Source organism: Colossoma macropomum, unplaced genomic scaffold (assembly GCF_904425465.1).
Source record: "Colossoma macropomum unplaced genomic scaffold, Colossoma_macropomum, whole genome shotgun sequence".
Lineage (NCBI taxonomy): Eukaryota > Metazoa > Chordata > Actinopteri > Characiformes > Serrasalmidae > Colossoma > Colossoma macropomum.
The window spans coordinates 17,652,457-17,674,173 of record NW_023494789.1 but is presented as its reverse complement, the minus strand read 5'-3'; the positions used below and the strand labels follow the sequence as shown (position 1 = coordinate 17,674,173).

Below are 21,717 nucleotides of genomic sequence, written 5' to 3'. Positions count from 1 at the left end.
TTTTACATTCCTTTTTGCTTTAAAATTGACAACTCTGCAGGCAAGTGGAAATTAACGGCAGGAATGTGTTATTAAATTGGTCTTTTTGAAGTATTTGGGTCTGGCCAAGCTAAATGTAATATGTTTACACTGTAATCCCAGTTCCGATAATTATTAGACATATTATTTGTAAAAACGTACTCTTATATTACATTATTTTAGTTCAGCATGGTAGTAACAGCAGAGAATTTGTAGAGAGAGCTGCCACTCAATAATGTGTTCCTGGTTTGTCAAACCCCAGAGGACCCTCCTCGGTCCGAAACAGGGTTAATATGGAGCATCTGAGCAAAATCATAGTTTTTATTTTTGCATAGAAGAATTCATTCAAGTCCTGAACACAGAACAGCACAAAACATTTTAACACCGCTGTTATATTTCTGCGCGCTTTTGAACTTTTTAAGTTATTGGAGTTTATAACAACGCCTCGTGTACATTCATGACGTCAGTGAGCGCGGGCACCCCGCTCAGCCTGACCAGAGCTTATCAGCTCGCCAACCAATCAGCGCTCAGTAGCAGTAATGTCAACCAATCAGGAACTCAGTAACAGTAATACTAGCGTTTGCTATAAAGGGAACTGTACAGTTAAGTTTTCTTTGCTTTTAGTGAAATACATCCTTTTACTTTCCAAAATTAAAGAAAAGCCCTGGACAGGTGATAAGAAACTATTTTAGCTTTTCGTTTTTACCCGTTTATCTCCATTTATGCCCATTAAAGGACTCGCTCGTGGGCGCCCTCTGGCGTTTCGCAGTCAAGTTTTGATATAACGGGAGAAATAGGAAGTAGCGAGGCTGCCTTTAAACCGGCTCTGGTAACAGTACGTAAAACATAACTCGTGCTAAAGCTAAAGCTAACATGGAGAAATAAAGGTCTTAGAAATAACTAACCTGCACATTGTTAATACGATCACTTCTATCATTTGTTATTATTATTATTATTATTATTATTATTAGTAGTATTAGTATTAGTAGTAGTAGTATTTAAATAATTCGTTAATTAATTCACTGTAAATTTACCGTTAATGTACCGTGGCAAATCCTACCAGCGCTTGTCTGGTAGCTAATACAGTGAGATGGAGACTTGTATTTTGAAGAGCAGTTTTGCCCTTTTCTTTTCCTCCATTTCAAACTGTTCGTTGCTGCTGTTTTCACGCCACAGCGATGGAGCGGCGCTAAACCCTCACAGTCCCGGTGCTGCAGGACAAATATCAGTCTTTTTCTCTCGTTTCTGAGAACTACAGCAGTGACGAAATCGTGCAACAAGATTAAAAATCAATCCGATTATAAAAACCATGAAAGTCGGCCGCTATCACAGCCGCAGAAGCGCTTTGACGGACAGCTATTAAGAATCTGGTAAATAATGTTTCGCAGCTAAGCTAAGCTAACCATCTTAACCCGAATACAGCTGTACAGATAACTTGCTTTAGTGTTTTAATGTGTGATTTTAGAATATTACTGTTTCTGCTCATAAATGCTGCGTAAAGCCGTATGCTTAAAATAACGTCCATAATTCGCTCTTAGGGTCACTTTAACGTTAGCTAGCTCTGTTCGCTGCCTGTGTTTGTCTCACTGCCGCGTTAATGACTTGCTAGCATTAATGTTAACCTGGGTTTGTTGTTGTGGAAAAGTTAACGTTAGTTCATTTTTCATGGATAAAGTCAAGGTAGCGCACTTGGCTGGCTTGTACTGCGTTTAAAATGAAGGCTAAGAGAAGAGTGTTGTGAACTTGGCTGCTGTATTGTTATGTGCTCAAGCACTGTTTACACTGTAGCCAGTGTTGTGTCAAGCGTTTGGCTGCAAAGCGTTTAAGTATTAACCCAAGTAGTATAGGCTGCTTTAGGCGGACTGTTTAGCAAACAACTAAGATAGAGAAGTTATTTGCTTCCACGTTATTTGGGATGACCCCTGTGTGCATATTCTGGTGATGCAGATTATTAACAAACTATCTGCTGAAACTCAATAAAGGTTAGATTAATGTTTTGAAATGGTAGCTAACGCTAGGTTAATTAAGTAGTATGTAATAGGTCCTCAGTTGAGCGTAAAGTTATGACAAGGCCTACAAAGCCTTCACAGTAGAGTAATCAAAATAAAGTAAAGATTTAATAGTGTCTTTTTAACAGAAAGTAAGGTGTTCTCTCATCAGTTGTTCTCCGCTCTTAGGTTATTGACAGAAGATGAGCTCTCAGCAGTTTCCTAGAGCACCGTTGCCACCTTCAGGGGTTGCCCAAGGCCCTGCACCCACGGGCAACAACAGCCTCATGCAAGGAAGCCAACCAGGTGGAGGCACATTGGCAGTTTATTTAGCCGTTTTTCAGCTCTTCTTTGTATGTTGCAGAATGTTTTGAATCAGCGACTAAACCCGTTTATAATTTTTTCTAGGTGGTGAAGAAGGCAACAGAGAGGCAGATCATCCTCAGGACCCTCTGCCCACTGGCAGCGCTGGTGGAGGGGCTTTACCATTCCGGGATGAGAAGCAAGAGACTGTAGTGGTCAGGCCCTATCCTCAAGTGCAGGCTTTGGGCCCGCCTTCAGCCTTGCCCCAGCATGTGCCTATCCAGCCCAGCCCCACAGTCACTGTTGCTGCTCCACCAGCCCACCTGACCCAGCCCCAGCAGCCTGCCTTCACCGAGGGAGCAGTGAAGGTTTCACAGAGTTTTTCACAGTCCTTTTCTTGGGTCACTTATGTCCCTAACAGAACTGGGAGCTGACATCTTCCTCATATCTCACATTGAAAAGGATTTGATGTTAAACAGAGAATACCTAATTTATTCTCTCAAACATAACAAATACTTTGACCCCAGGCTCAAAGGCAAAGGGTTTCTTTTTCGAATGTGCAGATTTCTGGGTGAATAATTCAAAATAAAGCTGAATAATTTAATCAGGTTTAAATTTAAATGACCAAATTCTAATTACTGCAGCACAGTTAGGTTTGCACTGCGAGTGCTGAAGATAAATGTATGTTTATTTCTCTACATTTCTTTTTTATTATTCTTTTCATGTGCATACTGCTGTTGGGATTTTTAAAAGCTAATTATGTTTGTGTGTTTTTTGATGAGTGTTTGCACTGTTAATTGCAGAAGGACTGTACCGCCACCTCTGGCTCAACCTGTTGTTTTACTCACACTTTTTGAACAAGCAAGAATTTATTGGAAGATCTGTATGAGTTGAATTGGATACATTAATATCAGATATCAGCCATGCAGTGTTACTGGAAGTTTCTTTCAGGCTTGCCTGAAGCCCCCAGTACCCAGTCGACTTATTGCCCCTGCTCCAGCTGCTAGTCAAGGGCACATTCCAGGACAAGCAAAGGTTCCTGGACATATTACTGTTACCCTGGAGAGCAGTATGGCTCCAGCCTCCATCCCTGTGGCTACCATCAGTGGTCAGCAGGTAGGGCTGCAACACTCGTTGGTGTGTCCAGCTTTAGGATGTATCTGTTTTATTCACAGGGCTGAAAATGGAGATGGAGAATGTAAATCGTCTTTTATTCTTGCAGGGACAAAGTAACCTGCACCACCACCTCATGGCTACCAACGTGCAGATCATCAGGAGCAGTACCCCTGCACTGCAGATTGGATCTCCAGCTGCTCCCCCTCACACATTCACCTCCCACCTGCCCCGAGGTCAGCTTAAAGCAATTCTGTTCCAAGTTTCAGCTCATGTTTACTGTGTTCTGTATCAGTGGTGCTGTTAAAGCCTTGAGTTTGTTTTGTTTGTAGTAAATACAGTTGTATGTGAAAGTTCAGGCATTTTGCCCTTTTTGTTATGAAGTTAACCCCACTTCTGCATGGAATATGTTAATGAATTTATTTGTGCACCTTTTCAGTCAGTACTTAGTAAGACCCCTTTGGCTAAAGTCACAGCCTTCAAACACTTGTAGTCAACTAATAATCTTTCTCTTTTCCATTCACTTTTTTCCTTGCTGTATGCTTCTAGTTTAGATATATTAATGGGTCTTCTTGCGTGCACAGCATATCTGAGATCTAACCACAGATTTTCAAATGTGGGGACAGTGAAGACTATTTCAAAACTTTAAATCTTTTGTTTTTTGAAGTACTTCATGGTTGGTTTTAGTGTGTTTTAGATCATTGTCTTTTTGTAATATGCAGCTTCTTCAGTTTCTTTGGTGGTTGTGGAACATTAGCTTCCAGGATTTGTTGATATTTAGTAGACTCCTTTCTTCTCTCTGCTGTGCCACTGGCTGCCATACTACATAGATCCACCCCCATGCTTAACAGTTGGCAAGGTGTTATTTTCTTAATGCTTTTTCCTTTTTTTTTGCCTTTTTTTTCTTTTTTTTTATCACACCACAAAACTTAATTTCGAAATGGCTCTGGTTTATGTAGATGGTGTTTTGTTTACTTCAGAAGTTCACTTTTTTGATGATCAAAGTTACATTTTGATGACTCTTTCATGTAGGTGAACACTGCACGGTGGTGCATCACAATTGCTGACCTGTAGGTCCTTGGCGGTAATGTCGGGGTTTAGTTTTGCATACCTGACCAGTCTATAAGCAGATTTTTCATAGATTTGTCTTGTACTACAGATGTTGTCTTGACTTCAGTAGTTAGACAGTGAAAACTGCAAGCAGGAAGTGTTTAGATATCTCTTTTAGTCTTTTCTTGCTTCGTAAGAGTCAGTTATCTTTAACTTCAGATCCTCAGTTGCTTAGATGAGCCTATGGTTGTAAAGTGTAAGCACAACAGCCTGAGAGGGGGTCAGATAATATGTTGCACTCTGGAACTGGAACACCTGACATTTTAGATTAAGACCTAATGAGTTGAATTAGCTTTGAGACCTTAAAAAAAACAATACTGGTAGATAGACTGAAAGGGTGCCCAATCTTTTGTACATGCCACAGTTTATTTCAGTTTTTCTTAAATATAATAAATTCAGCAAATATGTCATATTTAAGTTTGTTTCAAGCAGATTTTGATATTAAATTCTTTTTAGCTAGAGAATTTACAAAACATGTTATTTGACATTTACATATGTCTGTGTTGTTTCTGGCAAGACAGCTTACAGTTTATGTAAACAGGAATGTAAACTGTTTTAGTAATCTTAACAACTTCTCTTGTAGTGATATCTTGGTTTGGGAAGATTTCAGTCAACGTTCATTAGGAGCTTACTTGATAATGTGGTGATTCATGTGTAACTTGCAACAAAACAGTTATATATATTAATACATGACTTAAGATAGTAGGCAGTTTACCAGACTATGAAGCAGCATGTTTATTAAAGTCACTTAACTCAAAATGTGGTAATTACATGAAGAACCTTTAAATGTACGCCTTAGAACATTTGTAACAAAGTATAGCCAGTCCTGTACATGATAAATTCCAGTCGTGATCAATTTTTTTGTGATATATTTTGGATGTTAGTTGTTGATTGTTACAGTAAGATGAAGTCACTCCAAGCGAGTGTAATGACCTTCTGTGTGTTTTTCTGTGCTTTGGGTTTCAGGCGCAGCTGCTGCAGCTGTCATGTCAAGCACCAAAGGCCCTACTGTTCTGAGACCTGCTTGTGGAGCTAATGCAGGCCCGGGCCAGCCCACAGCCGTACAGCACATCATCCACCAGTCTATTCAGGTACATTCAAATCCCTGTGTGAGCTGTTTGCCAGTCATTTTATACTATAAATATTGGACTACTAATTTTCAGGCTGCTGTGATTAATCAATGTAATCGATAATGTCGACGTTGAAAATGTATCACCATCAATATTTTAAACTGACACATCATTATTTTTTAATTGTTTTTATAAATCTACCTTTTTGATTACTAAAATGCTTCAATTAAAATAACAAATGCTTTTCCTGAATACCACTATGTAACTGCTGCGTGCATGACATCAGTTGTTTTTGGCTCCATACAAACTACAATTTAAAAAACTCATAGCGGCTGCATCTGGCTTTGTTGAGAAAGAGGTATTTAAAACTTTCCGATGACTCAAGGCATCGAAACTATGGGAGTATTCAGATTAGTGTTTGAGAACATGTTCAGGCTAGAATCTGGGCTTATTCTGCATTGATTGTGCCAGTGTGTTTGTGCGCATTTCTGCCAATATTTTGAGCACATTTCTTTGTGTAGGCAATACCATAATAATTTGATATTTTTGCGGAAAATTAATTGTTTAGATTATTTGACTAAATCTGTAAATAAGTCAGTAAGTTAATCAGTAGAAAAATAGTCGTTAGTGGCACCCCTAACTAAGTTGTATCTTACGAGGTGATTCATTTTCATGTCATTTCCGTATTAAGAATTTTGTGTTTAGTGTTGTGTTATGAAACATTGATGTTGAGTTTTCACGGTTTTAAATCTGGAACTCCTGCGTGTGCAGTCTCGACCTACAGCCACCACATCCACTGCTGTCCTGCCCACTGTGGTCGCCCCTATTTCAGCAGCTAGAACCCAGTCCCCGGTCATCAGCCCTCCAGTTACCCATGCAGCAGAGATAGTACATGGGTAAGTTACCATGAACTCAAGTTTTTTTTCACAATTCGCAGACATTTCATTAAATATAGTCATATGCAAAAGTTTTGGCACTTCTGGTCAAATTACATGTTTTGTTGATTGAAGAAAAATAAGTTAACTCATCCTCTACAGAGAACACACTTCTACCATTAGAATTTTTTTTTCCCCAGTGCTAAGTTTAGCAATTAAACAGAAGATATGTGCTGTATCACAGTGGATCACTCGTAAAATAAAAGCATGCTAGAAGTGCTTTTGTAACAGTACTGCTGTTTGCATTTCCAGGCGAACTGGCCTTGCCATCCACCCTCCTTCCCCTGCTACCCTCAGTATCCAGCGGCCTTCAACCCCGAGAGACTCCACACGCATTACACTGCCCTCGCATCCTGCCATGGGTGCCCAGAAAGCCCAGCCTCCTCACACTATGACACAGGTCAGACTCTTTAACCTTTTTAACTTTAGCATTGGTGTAGTTGATATGTAGTTCACTATTATGTTAGGTGTTATTCAATCAGTTGACTAATTAAACTATTTCGCCTTGAGTTGTTTTGTTACACTTTGCTGTGTCACTACACTGCCAAGTTCCATCTGTGCTACAAGTAGTTTTATCTTTTATGGGGCATTGAAACACTAGGAGCCAATGGAATGGCTGTGTGTGTCATGTAAACATTAAAGAGCTTTATAGGCTTCTTTTAAGTAAACAACTTTTTTGGCTTTTTCCATAATTGACACAGTTAATGTCTGATCGACTTTGCCAATTAATGATTGTTGTCCAACTCAACTAGTCACTATAATCAAAGCAATCAAGCTTATTTGGATGTCAATATAATATAAAGTGCACAGGTGTGATGCAGTTGCTAAGACAATAACAATGAATCTTTCTTTTGTTGTGTAAGCCTAAGAATGAAATTTAATGAATTTAATTTAATGAAAACTCAGTAAAAGACTGAATTCCTCTCTACAGAAGCCTATTTTCAGCACTGTGACTCCTGTTGCTGCAGCAACCGTTGCCCCCATCCTAGCTACTAATACTGTCCCATCGACTACCACAACAGGTAGGATTTTGGAAAAGTCTTTTTAGAAGTGCTAAGGCTCGCTGTTCTCCAAGTAGATGTCTGGGAAGGCCTTTCTGATTTTGTTTTCTCATCCAAAAGGCTCTGCACCCCACACCCAGATGACCAGCAATACCATTGTCACCATGACAGTGGCTTCCCACTCCTCCCATGCTACAGCTGTGACCAGCTCTGCTATTCCTGTTGGTAAGCACTAAGCAACATACCTTGAGCAGTGACAACTGTTGTTTTCTTAGGTTGCCCGTTCTGGATATTTGTACTACTTTCAACAATGTCAGGTTCTTGAATTTTTAAATGGGAGTTACACAGATATTTCTGTATTTCTGTTCATTCAGTGAGATGTAAACAAAGTCACTGAGAGTGGTTTGATGTAAAATGCATAACAATGCAGAATATAGTTATTTGAACCTGCACGTCTTCTTAGTTTTTATTTGTAATGTTGGAAATAGTAAAGTAGTGGTGACTATATATCAAATTTTTTTGTTTGTTTGGTTTTTTTTTGTTTTTTTTGTTTTTTTTATTTTTATTTTTTTTAGAACTTTTGGGTTTTCTTTTGAGTTACACATCTAAACACTCTAAATGACTTTTGACTAAATGACATCCGTTTAATTATACAGAAATTTTTTAACCACGTTTGTGACCTTTTTTTTTAAACACTTTCTGATTCAAAAATACAGCACATCATAATTGTATTAGAATCAATTTAACTTGCAGATGCATACATTTCTCTATTGTCTGGTGTAGGTTGGGCCACCATTCTCTCGTAACATTTTTTTGTGTGTGTAGCTAAAGTGGTCCCTCAGCCAATTGCCCACACTTCCCCTCGGATTCAGTCGGAGTACTCTGGAGAGAGAACCAGCCTGATCCCCATCTCTGGCCACCGCTCCTCACCAAACCCTGTTGCCATGGAGGCCCGCAGTGACAACAGGTGACAGCTAACATTTTGCAGCATTAAGTACTCTTCATGTGATTGAGGCATTTGATAAAGTGCTAATTGTTTACAGCTGAGGAAGCCTGAGAATTGCCTTCCAGTTGCAGTGATTTCTGATGGGCATGCTATTTAGATATGTTTTATTGATATGCTGACAATTTCTCTTGCTCTGTTTGTATAGGCCATCAGTGCCCGTTCAGTTCCAGTACTTTTTACCCACTTACCCCTCATCTGCTTACCCGCTGACACACACCTACACCCCCATTACCAGCTCTGTGTCCACCATTCGACCCTACCCAGGTAAACCTAACCAATGTGTTATTTATATGGTTTTGTTCATATCATAGTCTCACTGATATTGGGCCTCATGGTGTTTGTATAGAATGCACAATGAAAGGTGCAATACCATTCAAAATTTTGAAATGTTGTTATTAATATTTTTTGCTGTTTTATTTGCAATAATAACATACAATTTTGATATAAATTTTTTGGTCCGTTTAGAGTATTTTTTGTGAAGTTATCTAACCTCTCCTTTAAGCAAATGACAAGGTGTGTGTGTGTGTGTGTGCGTGAGTGTGTATACACATACATACATACTTAATAGCTATTTATGGTAATACAGCTTCCCCGCGACAGTACACAAGAAACAAATTTTACACACAACACTGGAAGTGAGAATAAGTATAATTTTTGAAGTATATTTACAGGCTGATGGTTTAATACAAAATGGTGTTTGAGCTATGCACATGTGTTGAGTTGCATACTCTCCTCATGGGAGAGCAGGATTGAAGCTCAGCACAGGGAAACACTTTGTTGGTTGTAACAGTTTAAGTGCAAACTTGAGCAAGCAAAAAACAAGAATAAAACGCTGCAGAGAAAATGCTCTACTTACTTCTCTCTTCTTTGTTACTGTCACATGGCAAATATTTAACTCCACCAATAAATTTGGCCTCTTCCAAAGAAGAACATGGATCACTTCTGCTGTTGAAGTTTCGTTTCTGCTGTATTTCTTATTGTATGCTTTACCCAGCTGGGGATTATGATTACAAGAATATCTTTTATTTATATTTTTATTTATTTTGCTTCTTCTCTCTCTCTCCCCCCCCCCACCCCACCCCAGTCACAGCACAGACTCCGACCTCAGCTCTTCCTGCCCAGGCTGGTGTGGGTGTGGCCACCACTGTGCATTTGAACCCCATGCAGCTAATGGCTGTGGATCGCATCGGACTGCAGTCTGCACAGATTAGCACCCAGAATATCCAACCAGCTTCCATGACTGCCCAAGGCATTCAGCCTGCACCCATTGGAGTGCAGGGCCTGCATGCCACCACACCAATTAGCACACAGGGGATCCAGCAGGCACCAGTTGCTGCACAGCAGCCACAGCCAGAAGCAAAACCATCAGGTAAATAAAAAACAAAAACAAACATTTACTTTCCGATTTGAACAATATACATTCAATTTGGAAGTTGTTGTCTTTGGTCTTCAGCAGGTGTAGTTCTGGCTGAGAGCACTGCATTTGTGACAAACCCCATCGGCAGCACATTCAGCGCTACGCAGACTGTCACCACTGTTGTTCAGACGCACCCACAGGGGGCAGGATCAGGTGCACCTACGCTAGTCTCCTCCCCCAGACCCAGCATCCTCCGTAAGAAGCCTGTGAATGAGGGGTGAGTGGACCGTCAGGTTATGCTCAAATAAGTAGCATATTCTAAAAAAAACGTCTGAGACTTATATAATTGTCTCTTGTAGTCCTGCATGAATGCTAGTCTTTTTGAAATCAAGATTGGAAGTCAGTGAGTATCAGATCTCTTTAGAAAGCTGCATGGGTGAGCCAGATGATGTGGTTATACAAACAAGTGCATGCCCCTGTCCTTTAAGAAGATATCCCCCTTCTGCAAGAGGAGAGCAAGATAATAAACTAGACCAGTGTGTGGTTTTTGGGGTGAATTTCTGGGGCTGTGCTTGAGTCTGGTTTTGGGGTGTATTTCTAGGGCTGTGCGTAAAAGTCTCATCCCAGCGCAGCCGAACGAGCCTAATTCTGGGAGAGTGGATAGTGGCGTAAGACTGGCGGGATCCCCACGACCAGCAGGGTAAGCCCTGGCTGATGCTCCTTTATTTGGAATAATACCAAAGGAGAATGCAACTAGGACTAATTTGTTATCCCAGGAGTCACTGTCCTCATCTGCATAAGGCTTTTACAGCCTATGACTGATGTTCTCTTTGGTAAAATGAGGAAATACACAGTTTAATGCATCTTATGTTTTTCTGTTTGCTTAGAGTGAAGCCTAAATCTGATGTCCATGTCGCCATGACGCCTCCTGTGATGGCTGCGGTGGAGGCACTGCCCACTCATGGAGGCGAGCAGCAGCCCTTACCAACTCCTGCCCAGCACTTATCGCAGGCCATTCCCACTCTGCTGGCCCCTGTTCCACCGCCCCCTTCCCAGCCAGCTGCAGTTCTGTCTGCCCTGCCTGCAGCCATGGCTGTCACTCCTCCTGTGCCTGCCTCAATGGCCAATGCTGTCGCATCCCCTACTCAGCCAGCAGCCAGTAGCACAGCAGCCCTTAGCTCCGCTCTCTCGGAAGTCAAAGTCAAGCAGGAGGCGGAGTCTATGGAAACATCGCAGCCAGGTGGATAGTTTTTCTTTTGTTTGAATGCTGAAAATGCCACATGGTTCTGATAGATGTTGTTGTTGTTGTTGTTGTTGTTGTTTACACAATTTCTATTAATATGTTTACTGCTCACCACAATTGCAATATAAGTAACATTTTTAATCTTTAATGGGCCAAACTGGAATTTTAATTACACAAATGAAGGATCATAAAGTCTGGTTATTTAGCACAATGAGTTATGCATAATTATGCTCTGAAATTTCGGTGTAGCAGTAGCCGTCAAATGGTGCGCTTACCTTTCGACTGACATTGATATTTGAGTATCCATAATAATTCATAAACACTTACCAGGTTAAAAAGGAAAAAAACAGATTTCTTTTGAAAATAATGTACAGCTGGGCAGTATGACGTAAATGTAAGGTCATAATGAAATAATTTCATAATACACAGTCACAAATAATTTTTTTGACATCTGATAAATTGGGATGGACAAAGAACTGCCTGGTTTAAAAGACCAAAACCTGTGAATCCAGTGATTCATATTCACCATTTACGTACTGCACTGCACAAAATCCAGTTAAACAGGTCTAATTATGCTCTATTTGTATTCAAACATCAGTGTTTTAGGTACTGACCATATCCATAATATATTCATAGAAGCATATTGTGACATACTGTGATGAAATTTATCACAATAAAGATAATAATTGCTATATTGCCTAGCCATGTTTACAGCTGTGGCAGAACTGGTGTTGCACAAAAATGTGGGATCCCGGAGAGGCATACATTTCAAAATATGTTTTATTATTCAAAAATTGCCAAGGGAAATCAGTAGGGTTTCATGTTGGATGAGAAACATAACAAAGACTGCCTCAGAAGCTAAAACTACAGCTAATCACTCCACCACACTGACGGAGACTCACGTCTTCTTTGGGTTTCTTCCTCTTTAGTGAATGATGTACCATTGCGTTAGTTTGTCAAAGAAATATATTTTAACTGTTTCTAGACCTGATGTTAACATCAGCCTAACCTATTTTGCGATATGTCTGCCTTCCCACTCACGTCCTTGGCAATAAGCCAACAGTAAGGGCTTAGAAGTGTTAGTGTTAAATAACATGCTTGCTTGAAAATATTTGCAAAAAATTCACTTTACTTACAGTTCTGTTAGAAAAAAAAATTGTACGATTTCACTGTTTTTCATTGAGTTGTTGGCCTGTGTATTTTCTCTGCCTCCACATAATCAGATGTACTGAATACCTGAATAGTGATTTCAGTATTGAAGTACTGGGACCTCAAACGGTTAACCAAGTACATAACTATCACCTGACTCACAGTATTTCACAATAATGTTTCTGCGTTTGTAAAACCTCTGTGCTTCTTGTTTTGCAGCACTCTCCATCCCCTCATCAACTGCCCCAGCTTCAGGTTTCTCCTCCCAGGCCTCGGGCCTCACTGTGCCCCCTCAGCCTGGGGACCTCCTGCCCGGGGCCTCCCCACGGAAGAAGCCCCGCAAGCAGCAGCATGTTATCTCCACAGAGGAGAGTGAGATGATGGAGACAAACAGCACGGATGAGGAGAGGGCCAGCGGCAGACCCACTGGCAACAAGGCAGAAAGACAAGAGTCACCTCCCAGGGAATATGTGGGTAAGTGCCCTGTCAACGATGGGAAAAGCCACTCGTTTCTCGTTTGTTTGTTTAAAATTATGGCTACCTGTTCTTTTCATAGCTGGCAAGAGTTAGCCAGCTAACTCTTGTAAACATTGTTTTTCAAGCAGCATTGCCCTTATTTCTTTTTTTAAATGTTACTTATCTAATATATGTAATGCATCGATACCAGTTTTTTCAGACCGAGTGCAAATACTTGTTTGTACGCCTATATGATGCATAAAGAGTTGCCTACTTATTTTGAAGTAGTTATTAGTGTAAATGAGTGCAGTGTACCCTTAAGCAATAGAACACTCCCTGTGTGTTATCACAAAATAACATCACGGCTGTGATTTGCGATAACACACGACCTTGAGTGTTCTGTTGCTCTTATACAACAGTTAAATAAATGAAGTAATAAATAAATAAATTAGGCCATGAACGTGGCATTTAATGTTTTAATGTTAGCCGTTCCTTCCTCCAAATTATAGTTCTTTTAACAAGCAGCTTGTTGCTACATCAGAGTAATGAACTCCGTTCACTCGCTGCTAGGAGTGGGACTCTCTAGGCACCTCACAATTCGATTACGATTCAGAGGGCTGTGATGCGATTATAAAACGATTATCGATGCATCTTGATGCATCTTTTTTTGTATACAGGATTTTTTTTCTCACTGTCTGACGACTTGGTAGTTTTAAAGCAAAGTATTTGTAATGATCCACAATGAATTTACTTCCAATATCTTTTATTAATAAAACAAATGGAAGTGATGTGGTAAGTGAACCGGAAGACTCTCGTTCACTGCCACTCATCTGTGATAAAATGCGCAGTTACGGTTAAATAAGATTCTGTGGCAATGGATGTCCACGCAGCACGTTACAGGTGTTCTTCCCGTTTTCTTCAGTGATTTCATAAATTCGGTTTTGGTCCCGTTGTAGAGAGTGGGGGGGGTGCTTTGTCAGTAAAATATCTTGGAGACAAGACGCTTTATCTCGGCTCCAAAGTGTGCAACATAGCGCGAAAGCTCTGGTTTTCAACGACCGAGAACGGACGCAAATCCCTGACAATAAAGGTTGCGATAGAGTTTGTAATTCGCTTCTGAATTGGGTGGAAGTTTTAACATCGCTTGCTTGATTGTCCTCTGGTTGGCTTCAAGTACAACTGGACGGAAAAAGGGTGGAAACATGTAATATGGTTTCTCATATTTGTTGTTTCCAAAATATTTTAGTGTGACCCAACTTGCATATAGTATGGCTCTTGTGCAGGTCCTTTTTCCCCTTCAACTTCAAAAAAGTGCCAAAGTGCTTCCATACGCTAGTTCGGGGCCCACATACAGCTCTTTAACTGTCCTGATAAAAAATAAAATGATCCCCATTTTGCAGCAAAATGAAGCTCTGCTGATCGTCCTAACACTGTTTTAACAATAAATGGTCTTAAACACTGCTAATTCACCACCCTATAACCCTGAAGGCTTTCGTGCAGACTGCAGGTCACACAGCAATCTCGCCTAGCTAGTAGCTAATGAAAAGGCAAAGAGAGAGATTTAAGACGAACATTTGGAGATGAATGGACTTATTTGCATTTATAAGCACTGCAGTTGGTTTCCTGGTACGTTAAATCTGCAACGAGAGACTGTCAAACACTAAAACATCGCAATTTTTTTTGAAAGGACAAAATGGCTCTTCTTAACATTTGGGTTGTCGACTCCTGACCTAACCTAGCTTTTAATGCAGAGGGAGCCGGTCGGATTTCTCGCTCATCCAGTAGTGTTTTTGTTATGTACCGCCACAGACTGTCCGGGCGCTGTACTTCCGCGCTTCCAAGTTCGGCTTTTTGCGTTCCATCAACATTACGTTATAAATTAAATATTTAGAAAATCGTTTTTTGACATTTGTGAATCGATTCAGAATCGTTCACGTCCACATCGTGATGCGTCTTAGAATCGATTTTTTTTCCCCCACCCCTACCAGCTGCACAGCCTACAGCTCGTTCTCCATCTCCTTTCACAGACCAACTGACAGTTTCAGAATTTAGTGTAGTCTCATCTTCAGAGTCTGACCAAATCGGCTGTTGGTCAAATGTAATTTTAAATTTTCTTAAATGAAATTTTCTATTTGTGTGCAAAGTAAGAAGTAAAAACGTTCAAATGGCTTAAGGGTCTCTAAAGTCGTTGCTTAGGAGTCATACAGTGTTTGTCCAAAAAATCAGCATTATTTTGCCATAACAGCATGGTTAGAACGCTTCTCAACCTATCGGCTTGCATGGCTGGAACGAACTGTTGTATAGTAACCTATAAATCATTAAGATTTAGCTTATTTTAATAAAAGTGTATTAGCTTGCTATGTTGCATTAATTGCCTTGGATCCAGGAGCATTGCAGTGGAGAAAAGTGGGCTTTGTTCCTTGTCAAAAAGGGACTTTTATACAGCTGTAAGTACATTTCATGGGTACTGTGCTCCTCATCTGTCTCGTTCAACAGTCTCTGTAGCACAGTTACAGCAGGAATCACATCTGGGGAGCTCATGGAGTTTTACATCTTGCTGAAGTCTTTTTGGCTGGATGGCTGGTTGAGCTGTAGTTAAATGTCTTCTAAAGCAGGGCATACACTCTGCAATTTTAGATATCTTGTTCTTTGGTGACAGGTCATACTGTACGTTTGAGTAGACAGTGTACGTGTGATTTATATGCTCATGCTCTACGAAATCGCTCGGTCCATGCTACGTGAAGCACAGCCTCTATAGGCAGCTCTGTCTGTGAACAATTTCCAGTAAAGCTGTTTCATTCAAAAATAACAACCTGTGCAGTTTGCAAACTGAGAAATACTTTAGGACAGTACGATCTCTCTACAGCCTATTACAAACACACTTTTAAAAACAATCACTGTATTAATGTTTATACCTCCTCCATTCTTTTCAGTCAGATAGAGTAAAGTAGGCATATACAGACTTTGGTTGCTCAATTTTTTACTTTTTCTGCCTATAGCCTGTGTGTCTCCACCCATATTGAGGAAGTATACAAAAGCGGAATGTTTAAAATGACCAACGACTTTGTGTCCGACTGCCACAACGTCAGCAACACTTTAGTGTGCGTGCATACCCTAGATCACTGCCAGTTTGAGTGGTTTGTTCATTAGTGCAGCAGCGTACACTTGGGCCAATACTCGATACCAGCATTGGTATCGATGCATCCCTAATTCTTTATTTTTATATATTTATTCATTTATTTTTTTAAAAGATTGTCTTTATCCAGCTATAAAGAATTTGGCTTGGAAATCGTCCACCCTAACTGTTGCTTCAATTGCTTTGGTTCTTTTTACTTATTAGTATAGTAGTATATGTAGAGTTAAAGAAATTGACTGTGTATTTTTAATGTGTCCTCCAGATGAAGAGGGTGTGCGCTATGTGCCAGTTCGCCCAAGACCACCCATCACACTCCTACGCCACTATCGGAACCCATGGAAAGCTGCCTACCATCATTTCCAGAGGTACAGCGACATTAGAGTCAAAGGTTAGTGCTTCTGCTGTGTCACTTAACTAATATTTTTGCTGTTTGTTTTCAGTGTCACAGTATCAGTGATTTTAACAAAACAGATGTTTTCATGTTTTCATTAGCTTTAGTATCAGCAAACAGCTGATTTTGTGTAATGCGGTTGAAACTGAGTGTCACATTCTTATGTGGCCTGTGGAATCTTTAGAGGAAAAAGGTTTTTTTTAAGTGTTACAGTTTATATTCATTGTACTGCCCTGTTTCTCTTCTCTTGACACAGTGTCAGTATCAGTTAACATCAGTAATGTTATTTTGACAATTTCATCCTGTTGGCAAGCTGCCTAGATGGATCATAAAACACACCAGCTATTTCATCACTCTCGTCTATCACTGCATTAATAGACAGTTTCCAGTGTAATAGAGAGACTTTGAGCTTCCCTTCCATTGAGAATTTGAGGCTGTAAATGCTGAGACCTCAACAGGATGCTCTGCATTGCTAAGGAGGCCTTTCCTTAGTGAAGCTGTCATGAAGTCGTTTGAGAATGTTTATGCAGAGTTCAGTTAAAATGATGTGACAACTTATGAATTTAATTCAAACATTTTGTTTCCCGCTCCCTCCGTATCATAATATCTATCTGATAAAGCAGTAGGTTTTTTCTCACAATTGACTTTCTATCAATTCAGTGAAATCAACTCATAATTCAGCGAAGCTGACTTTCTGTTAATTTAGTGGAATTCACATTGCTAGCTCCCTAGTGATTTTTGTAGTCCTCAGGTTTATATTTGTTGTGATTTCCTGTCCATTAGGTATTTCTTTGGTTGTGAAGTATTTCTTTTGGCAGGTTTTGGTTGTTGAAAATGACAGTATGGTGACTGGTTATAAAGCCACCATTTAACTTTGTATTGAAATATATCTTTACAACAATTTTTATTTAAAGTAGAATAGTGTACCATTCTGTTGGGTTTTAATTGTCATTTGTTTAAAAGAAAGAAAGAAAAATTGAGTGATGCAACCAGAGGCTGCAAAATGTTTTTTGATCTCACTATATTTTTGACCCGCCATACTGGACCAACCTTGCTTATGCACTATTTGTTCATAGAGCACTTCATTATGGATTTTTGCTGGTATGGTTTTTGGCTTCAATGTCACCTTTTATTGTTCTTTTTTCAGAGGAGAAGAAGAATTCTCTCCAAGATGTGGCCAGTCAGAGAGGAGTTGCGTGTCGTGCTCAGGGCTGGAAGGTGCATCTGTGTGCTGCCCAGCTCATGCAGTTGGTAAGTGCTACATCTAATCCTGCTTGCTTAGTGATCCCTGTACTGCACAGAGCCAGTGTCTGAGTCCTACGGCAAAGGTCCAGAATTAAATGCAGTTTTGGGAAGCAGTCAGATTAATGTGAATTTTACTCATATTTTTTCCGTTCGTATGTTTGTTGATATTTACCCCTTTGTGTTCCTTTGTCATTGTAGACCAATCTGGAGCATGATGTGTACAGTCGCCTCACCACTCTGCAGGAAGGGCTCATCCCAAAGAAAAGAGCAGGAGCTGATGATGACCTGCACCGTATCAATGAACTAATTCAGGTATGTTTGAGAGGCATTGCAGTGCTCCTCAAAAACTGCTGTTTGGTTCTGCTCTGCTTAGCAGTTTAATATTAGCTCTCATAGCCAAAAATAAAACTTCCTTTTCATGTTTCATTTAAAGATGTATGGAGAAGAAAGAGGTAAAACAAAGTGAAAACTATGTAACAAAGGTTTTGTTTTTCATTTTAGCATGTATTCTGCATGTCACTGTGGAAAAGGATTGTCATGTTTGCATTGAATTTTCCTTTTTTCCACTGTATTGATTTGTATTTGCACAATTTGGCTCAGATTTTTGTTTATAACGATGAGATCAGGTGTCTCGTAGATGAAATTTTCAAAGGCTGGTATGCAGTTTTGTTAGTGATTCTCGATTTGACCTAAAATATCAGTTGGAAAATGACAATTCTAGAACATTAAGTAGCTTGTAGAAATTAGCTTGATCGTTCATTTATTTCTGGAGAACACAAAATTCTTTTTTTTTAATCTTTTTAATGATTAGGCACTTGTAGGTAGGGCTGTAGTACTGCTTATTTCTGTTTAATCGATCGACTAGTACTCCCCTGATCAAACCATTACGTAGGGATATGATGTTCTGATCATAAATTTTTATGGCCGATTATGATTTTTACAGAGCCAAGTAGGCCGAAAGGGCTTTATTTATGGTAACTGCAACATGAGGTAAAGAGTATTATACATATGCATCTTAAGCACTTTAAATAATAAATCTGTTTTAAGAAATTATCTCTGTTAGCTTGATGCTAATGGAAATAGCGACAGAAAAAAGCTGCTTGCGAAGTGAATGATATGCGATACTACCATTTATGAAATATTAATTCAAATGATATTCCGTCATGATTATATGACAAAAATCTCTTAAACTCTTTAAAAATTCAGATATTACAATAGCAAGTATATTTAAAATGCCATCTTTAATTCCAACAATGTGTTATCAACCAAAGTAACAATGACTGAAAAGACTGATAAACTGAAAAAAAATTACATACATCGTTCATTTGGCAATCGTATGTTGGGAGGAATTGATTCTGTCCAATTCCAATTGTTTCTTCTTTTATGGAGCAACAAAACAGATTTCTGTCCCTGTCGCTCCCTGTGCTTTCTTTAGCTTATTGTGATCTATTGGAATTACGAAACCATTATAGAGCATGACTTTTGCCATAGTGTCGCTGACAATGAATTGACTTTGTCAACTAATTGTTGCTGTCCTTCTTGTGAGTCATTATGTCAACACTTCATAAGCTTGAAGTTCATGGAGTTAAAGAGACAGTTTAATAAGCCTCATCATTTCTCCCATCTCTCTCTTTTGGTGTATTGTCCAGGGTAACATGCAGCGCTGCAAACTGGTGATGGATCAGGTGACAGAGGCGAGGGACACTATGATGAAAGTGCTGGACCATAAAGACAGAGTTCTCAAGCTGCTCAACAAGAATGGCACTGCCAAGAAGAGCTCCAAGTTAAAGCGCAAAGAGCGGACCTAGATGTGACAGGAGCTCTCTCCTGCTTCTTTTCTTTCTCTCTCTGTTTATGCACCAGTAAGGTCAAACGGAAATATTTGGTCTGGCATTTGGACCAGTCATGTTTTTTTCAGGTTGCTGTGCACAATCACCCAGTCTGTCACCTCATTTATATTCTTTTGAGCAGAGAAGGAGGTTCTAAACACTTTGCCCCCCTAAGACCACAAACTGAACTCACAGAAACTGCTTACCCACAGGAACTGCTGCTTACTGAAGACTAATGTCTGCTTACGTGGGTATTAAACAGCCCAGTTAGTCCGGCTCATGTTTTTGGTTCTTTTTTTTTCTCCCTTTTAGTTTGGATTTTAAGGTGTTAAGTTGCCTTACATTTTCATTTTGTAGTTGTAGTGGAGTAGCATTTGCCATAGTGGACGAAGTCTCACACACTCGTATTTGTTGATCCATCATGTCACAAAATGAAAATCACTGGAGTCCAAGACTGTACTTTTCACTTTAAAATGTGACAAGCCAACTGAAGAAAAGTATGTGCGGGTATGAATCTTGGTATGCAGCACACAAACACGCTACAACAGTGTGTATACTGTCCAAGTTTCAGTGCCTTCTGTCATGAGTGTAACTGTGGAATTTGTGTGTTTGCATTTAACACTCTTGAAGAAGCAAACGAGTTTAAGGTCTGTTTGGGAAAATATCCCCAAATTTTCAGCCCAGATTTTAAATTTAGTGGTAAACTGTAGCCCTGCAAACATCCGTTCTGTACATTTTTTTTTCTCTTCACTTAGTAAGCTGATAGTAATCGGATGCGCTGGAGAACAGCTGGTGGTGATACATAAGGAGGTTGAGTTTGTACTTGAAAGAGAACAATATAATTGTGTAATGAGAATGTGGATTGTTTTACCTTTCAGCCTCAGAATAAGATTGTTGTGTAAATGCGATTGACTTGGTGTTGACCGTAAGTCCTTTTTTGTGTTCTCCGAGACCATTTTTGTGCCCTGTTAACGTGGCTCTTCTTTTACAGGTTGATTGTAAGTGAATGTTGTGGTAAACTGGGTTTAAGGAATAATTTTGACTCTTTTGTACATTTGTTTTTTTTTCTTTTCGTTTTTTCTGTATACTATTATGTGCTATTGCAGTAAAAGAAAACTATACTATATGTGGAGCGTGTAGTTTTTTTACGCTGTAGATTTGCCAAATAGATGCATCATTTGATGTGGAGTTTGACTCTACGCTTGTCTGCTTTTTGCACTTGATTTTAGAAAACAGCTTTGTTGCAAATGTAAAATGACACAGGTTTTTGCCCCTTTTATCTTTATGCTACCTTCCAACAATCTCCCCAGCAGTATACTCACTTAATAAGGGAGTCAGAGAGCCACACCTTGATCCTGCATTAGTAAATAGAATGAGTTCTGTTTTTTTGTGTGTGCAATCTGGAAATGTTTTAAATGGGGTCCGTTTATCAGGTTTTTCCTTTCAGATGATAGCAGAAAAGAACCCGACTGGTACCTGTATTGAGCTCTGGAGATGCAGTAGTTGGAAAAGGTGGCCCAGAATGCCCACAGGAGTGGGGAGCAGGTACAGCATAGGGGGGCTGGCATTTGTAATGGACTTGATTTGTCTCTATAAGGAGCAGATTGTTTCATTTAATTAAATTTTATTTATATAGCACCTTTCTCAAACCCTGATTTGCTTTACAGAAAACTACGTGTACAGGAAAAGGTTGCTTTACAGAGAACTACATAACTTAAAAATAACTAAAAGTAGTCTCTTGCTCTTAGGGTGGTAAAAGGATGGTTCCAAAAATATTCACTGTAATAACACTTTAACTGAAGGCTGCCTACATAAGGCCTTCATAACACATGCATAAGCATTGGATAATGTATTTATAGGGCAATGCTTGAGTATTTTTGAAGAGCTTATGCCAGTGCTTGTAAGATAACAGTGAGTTGTTAGGAAGTAAATGAAACTGTATTGACGTAAGAGCCCTTAAACAGTTATGACAATTATAAAACATTTGTAGATGTCAAAGCCCAACCACCTCCCCACCACCTTTGGCTGCATCCTGAGTGTAAAGAAACTGTTCTGGTATGAACTGAGCAAAGTAACATCGAGCTCAATATAATATGTGTTTTTGTTTTTGTTTTGTTTTGTTTTGGGTTTTCTTGTGTATTTGTGCCTTTATGGTTTTGTGTGCAGTGCTATAAAAGACTTTGTGTTGAGGAAACCTCATCAAACGGCAGGCTCTTCTGCCACACCTCAGCTAGGTCAGTTTGATACAGCAGATAGACGGTCTTCCAGTGATCCTGCAGGTCTGCAGAAACACAATAATGAAGCACCTTTAATTCACATCATTGTTATTTGTCTACCATTTTTGACGTTAGACAGTGGGGTCCAGGT

General features: G+C 39.6%; 1 protein-coding gene across 4 annotated transcripts; it reads left to right on the top strand.

Annotated features, from left to right (window-relative positions):
* The first annotated feature begins 1,186 nt into the window (after positions 1-1,186).
* sap130a (Sin3A-associated protein a) lies at positions 1,187-20,476 on the top strand. Of its 4 annotated transcripts, none has more exons than XM_036570376.1 (21): positions 1,187-1,388; positions 2,196-2,312; positions 2,415-2,677; positions 3,261-3,425; positions 3,532-3,658; positions 5,499-5,623; positions 6,374-6,498; positions 6,790-6,937; positions 7,469-7,559; positions 7,659-7,763; positions 8,364-8,505; positions 8,690-8,808; positions 9,629-9,913; positions 10,001-10,178; positions 10,503-10,601; positions 10,789-11,141; positions 12,513-12,767; positions 16,148-16,273; positions 17,424-17,527; positions 17,720-17,833; positions 19,171-20,476. In XM_036570376.1, exons 2-21 carry the CDS (start codon positions 2,210-2,212, stop codon positions 19,327-19,329), a joined length of 3,186 nt encoding a protein of 1,061 aa, XP_036426269.1. In that variant the 5' UTR covers positions 1,187-1,388; positions 2,196-2,209; the 3' UTR covers positions 19,330-20,476. The 4 variants fall into 4 exon arrangements, with proteins under 4 accessions (XP_036426269.1, XP_036426268.1, XP_036426271.1 ...); XM_036570375.1 differs by having other exon boundaries at positions 9,998-10,178; XM_036570378.1 differs by lacking the exon at positions 10,503-10,601.
* The last annotated feature ends 1,241 nt before the right edge of the window (positions 20,477-21,717 follow it).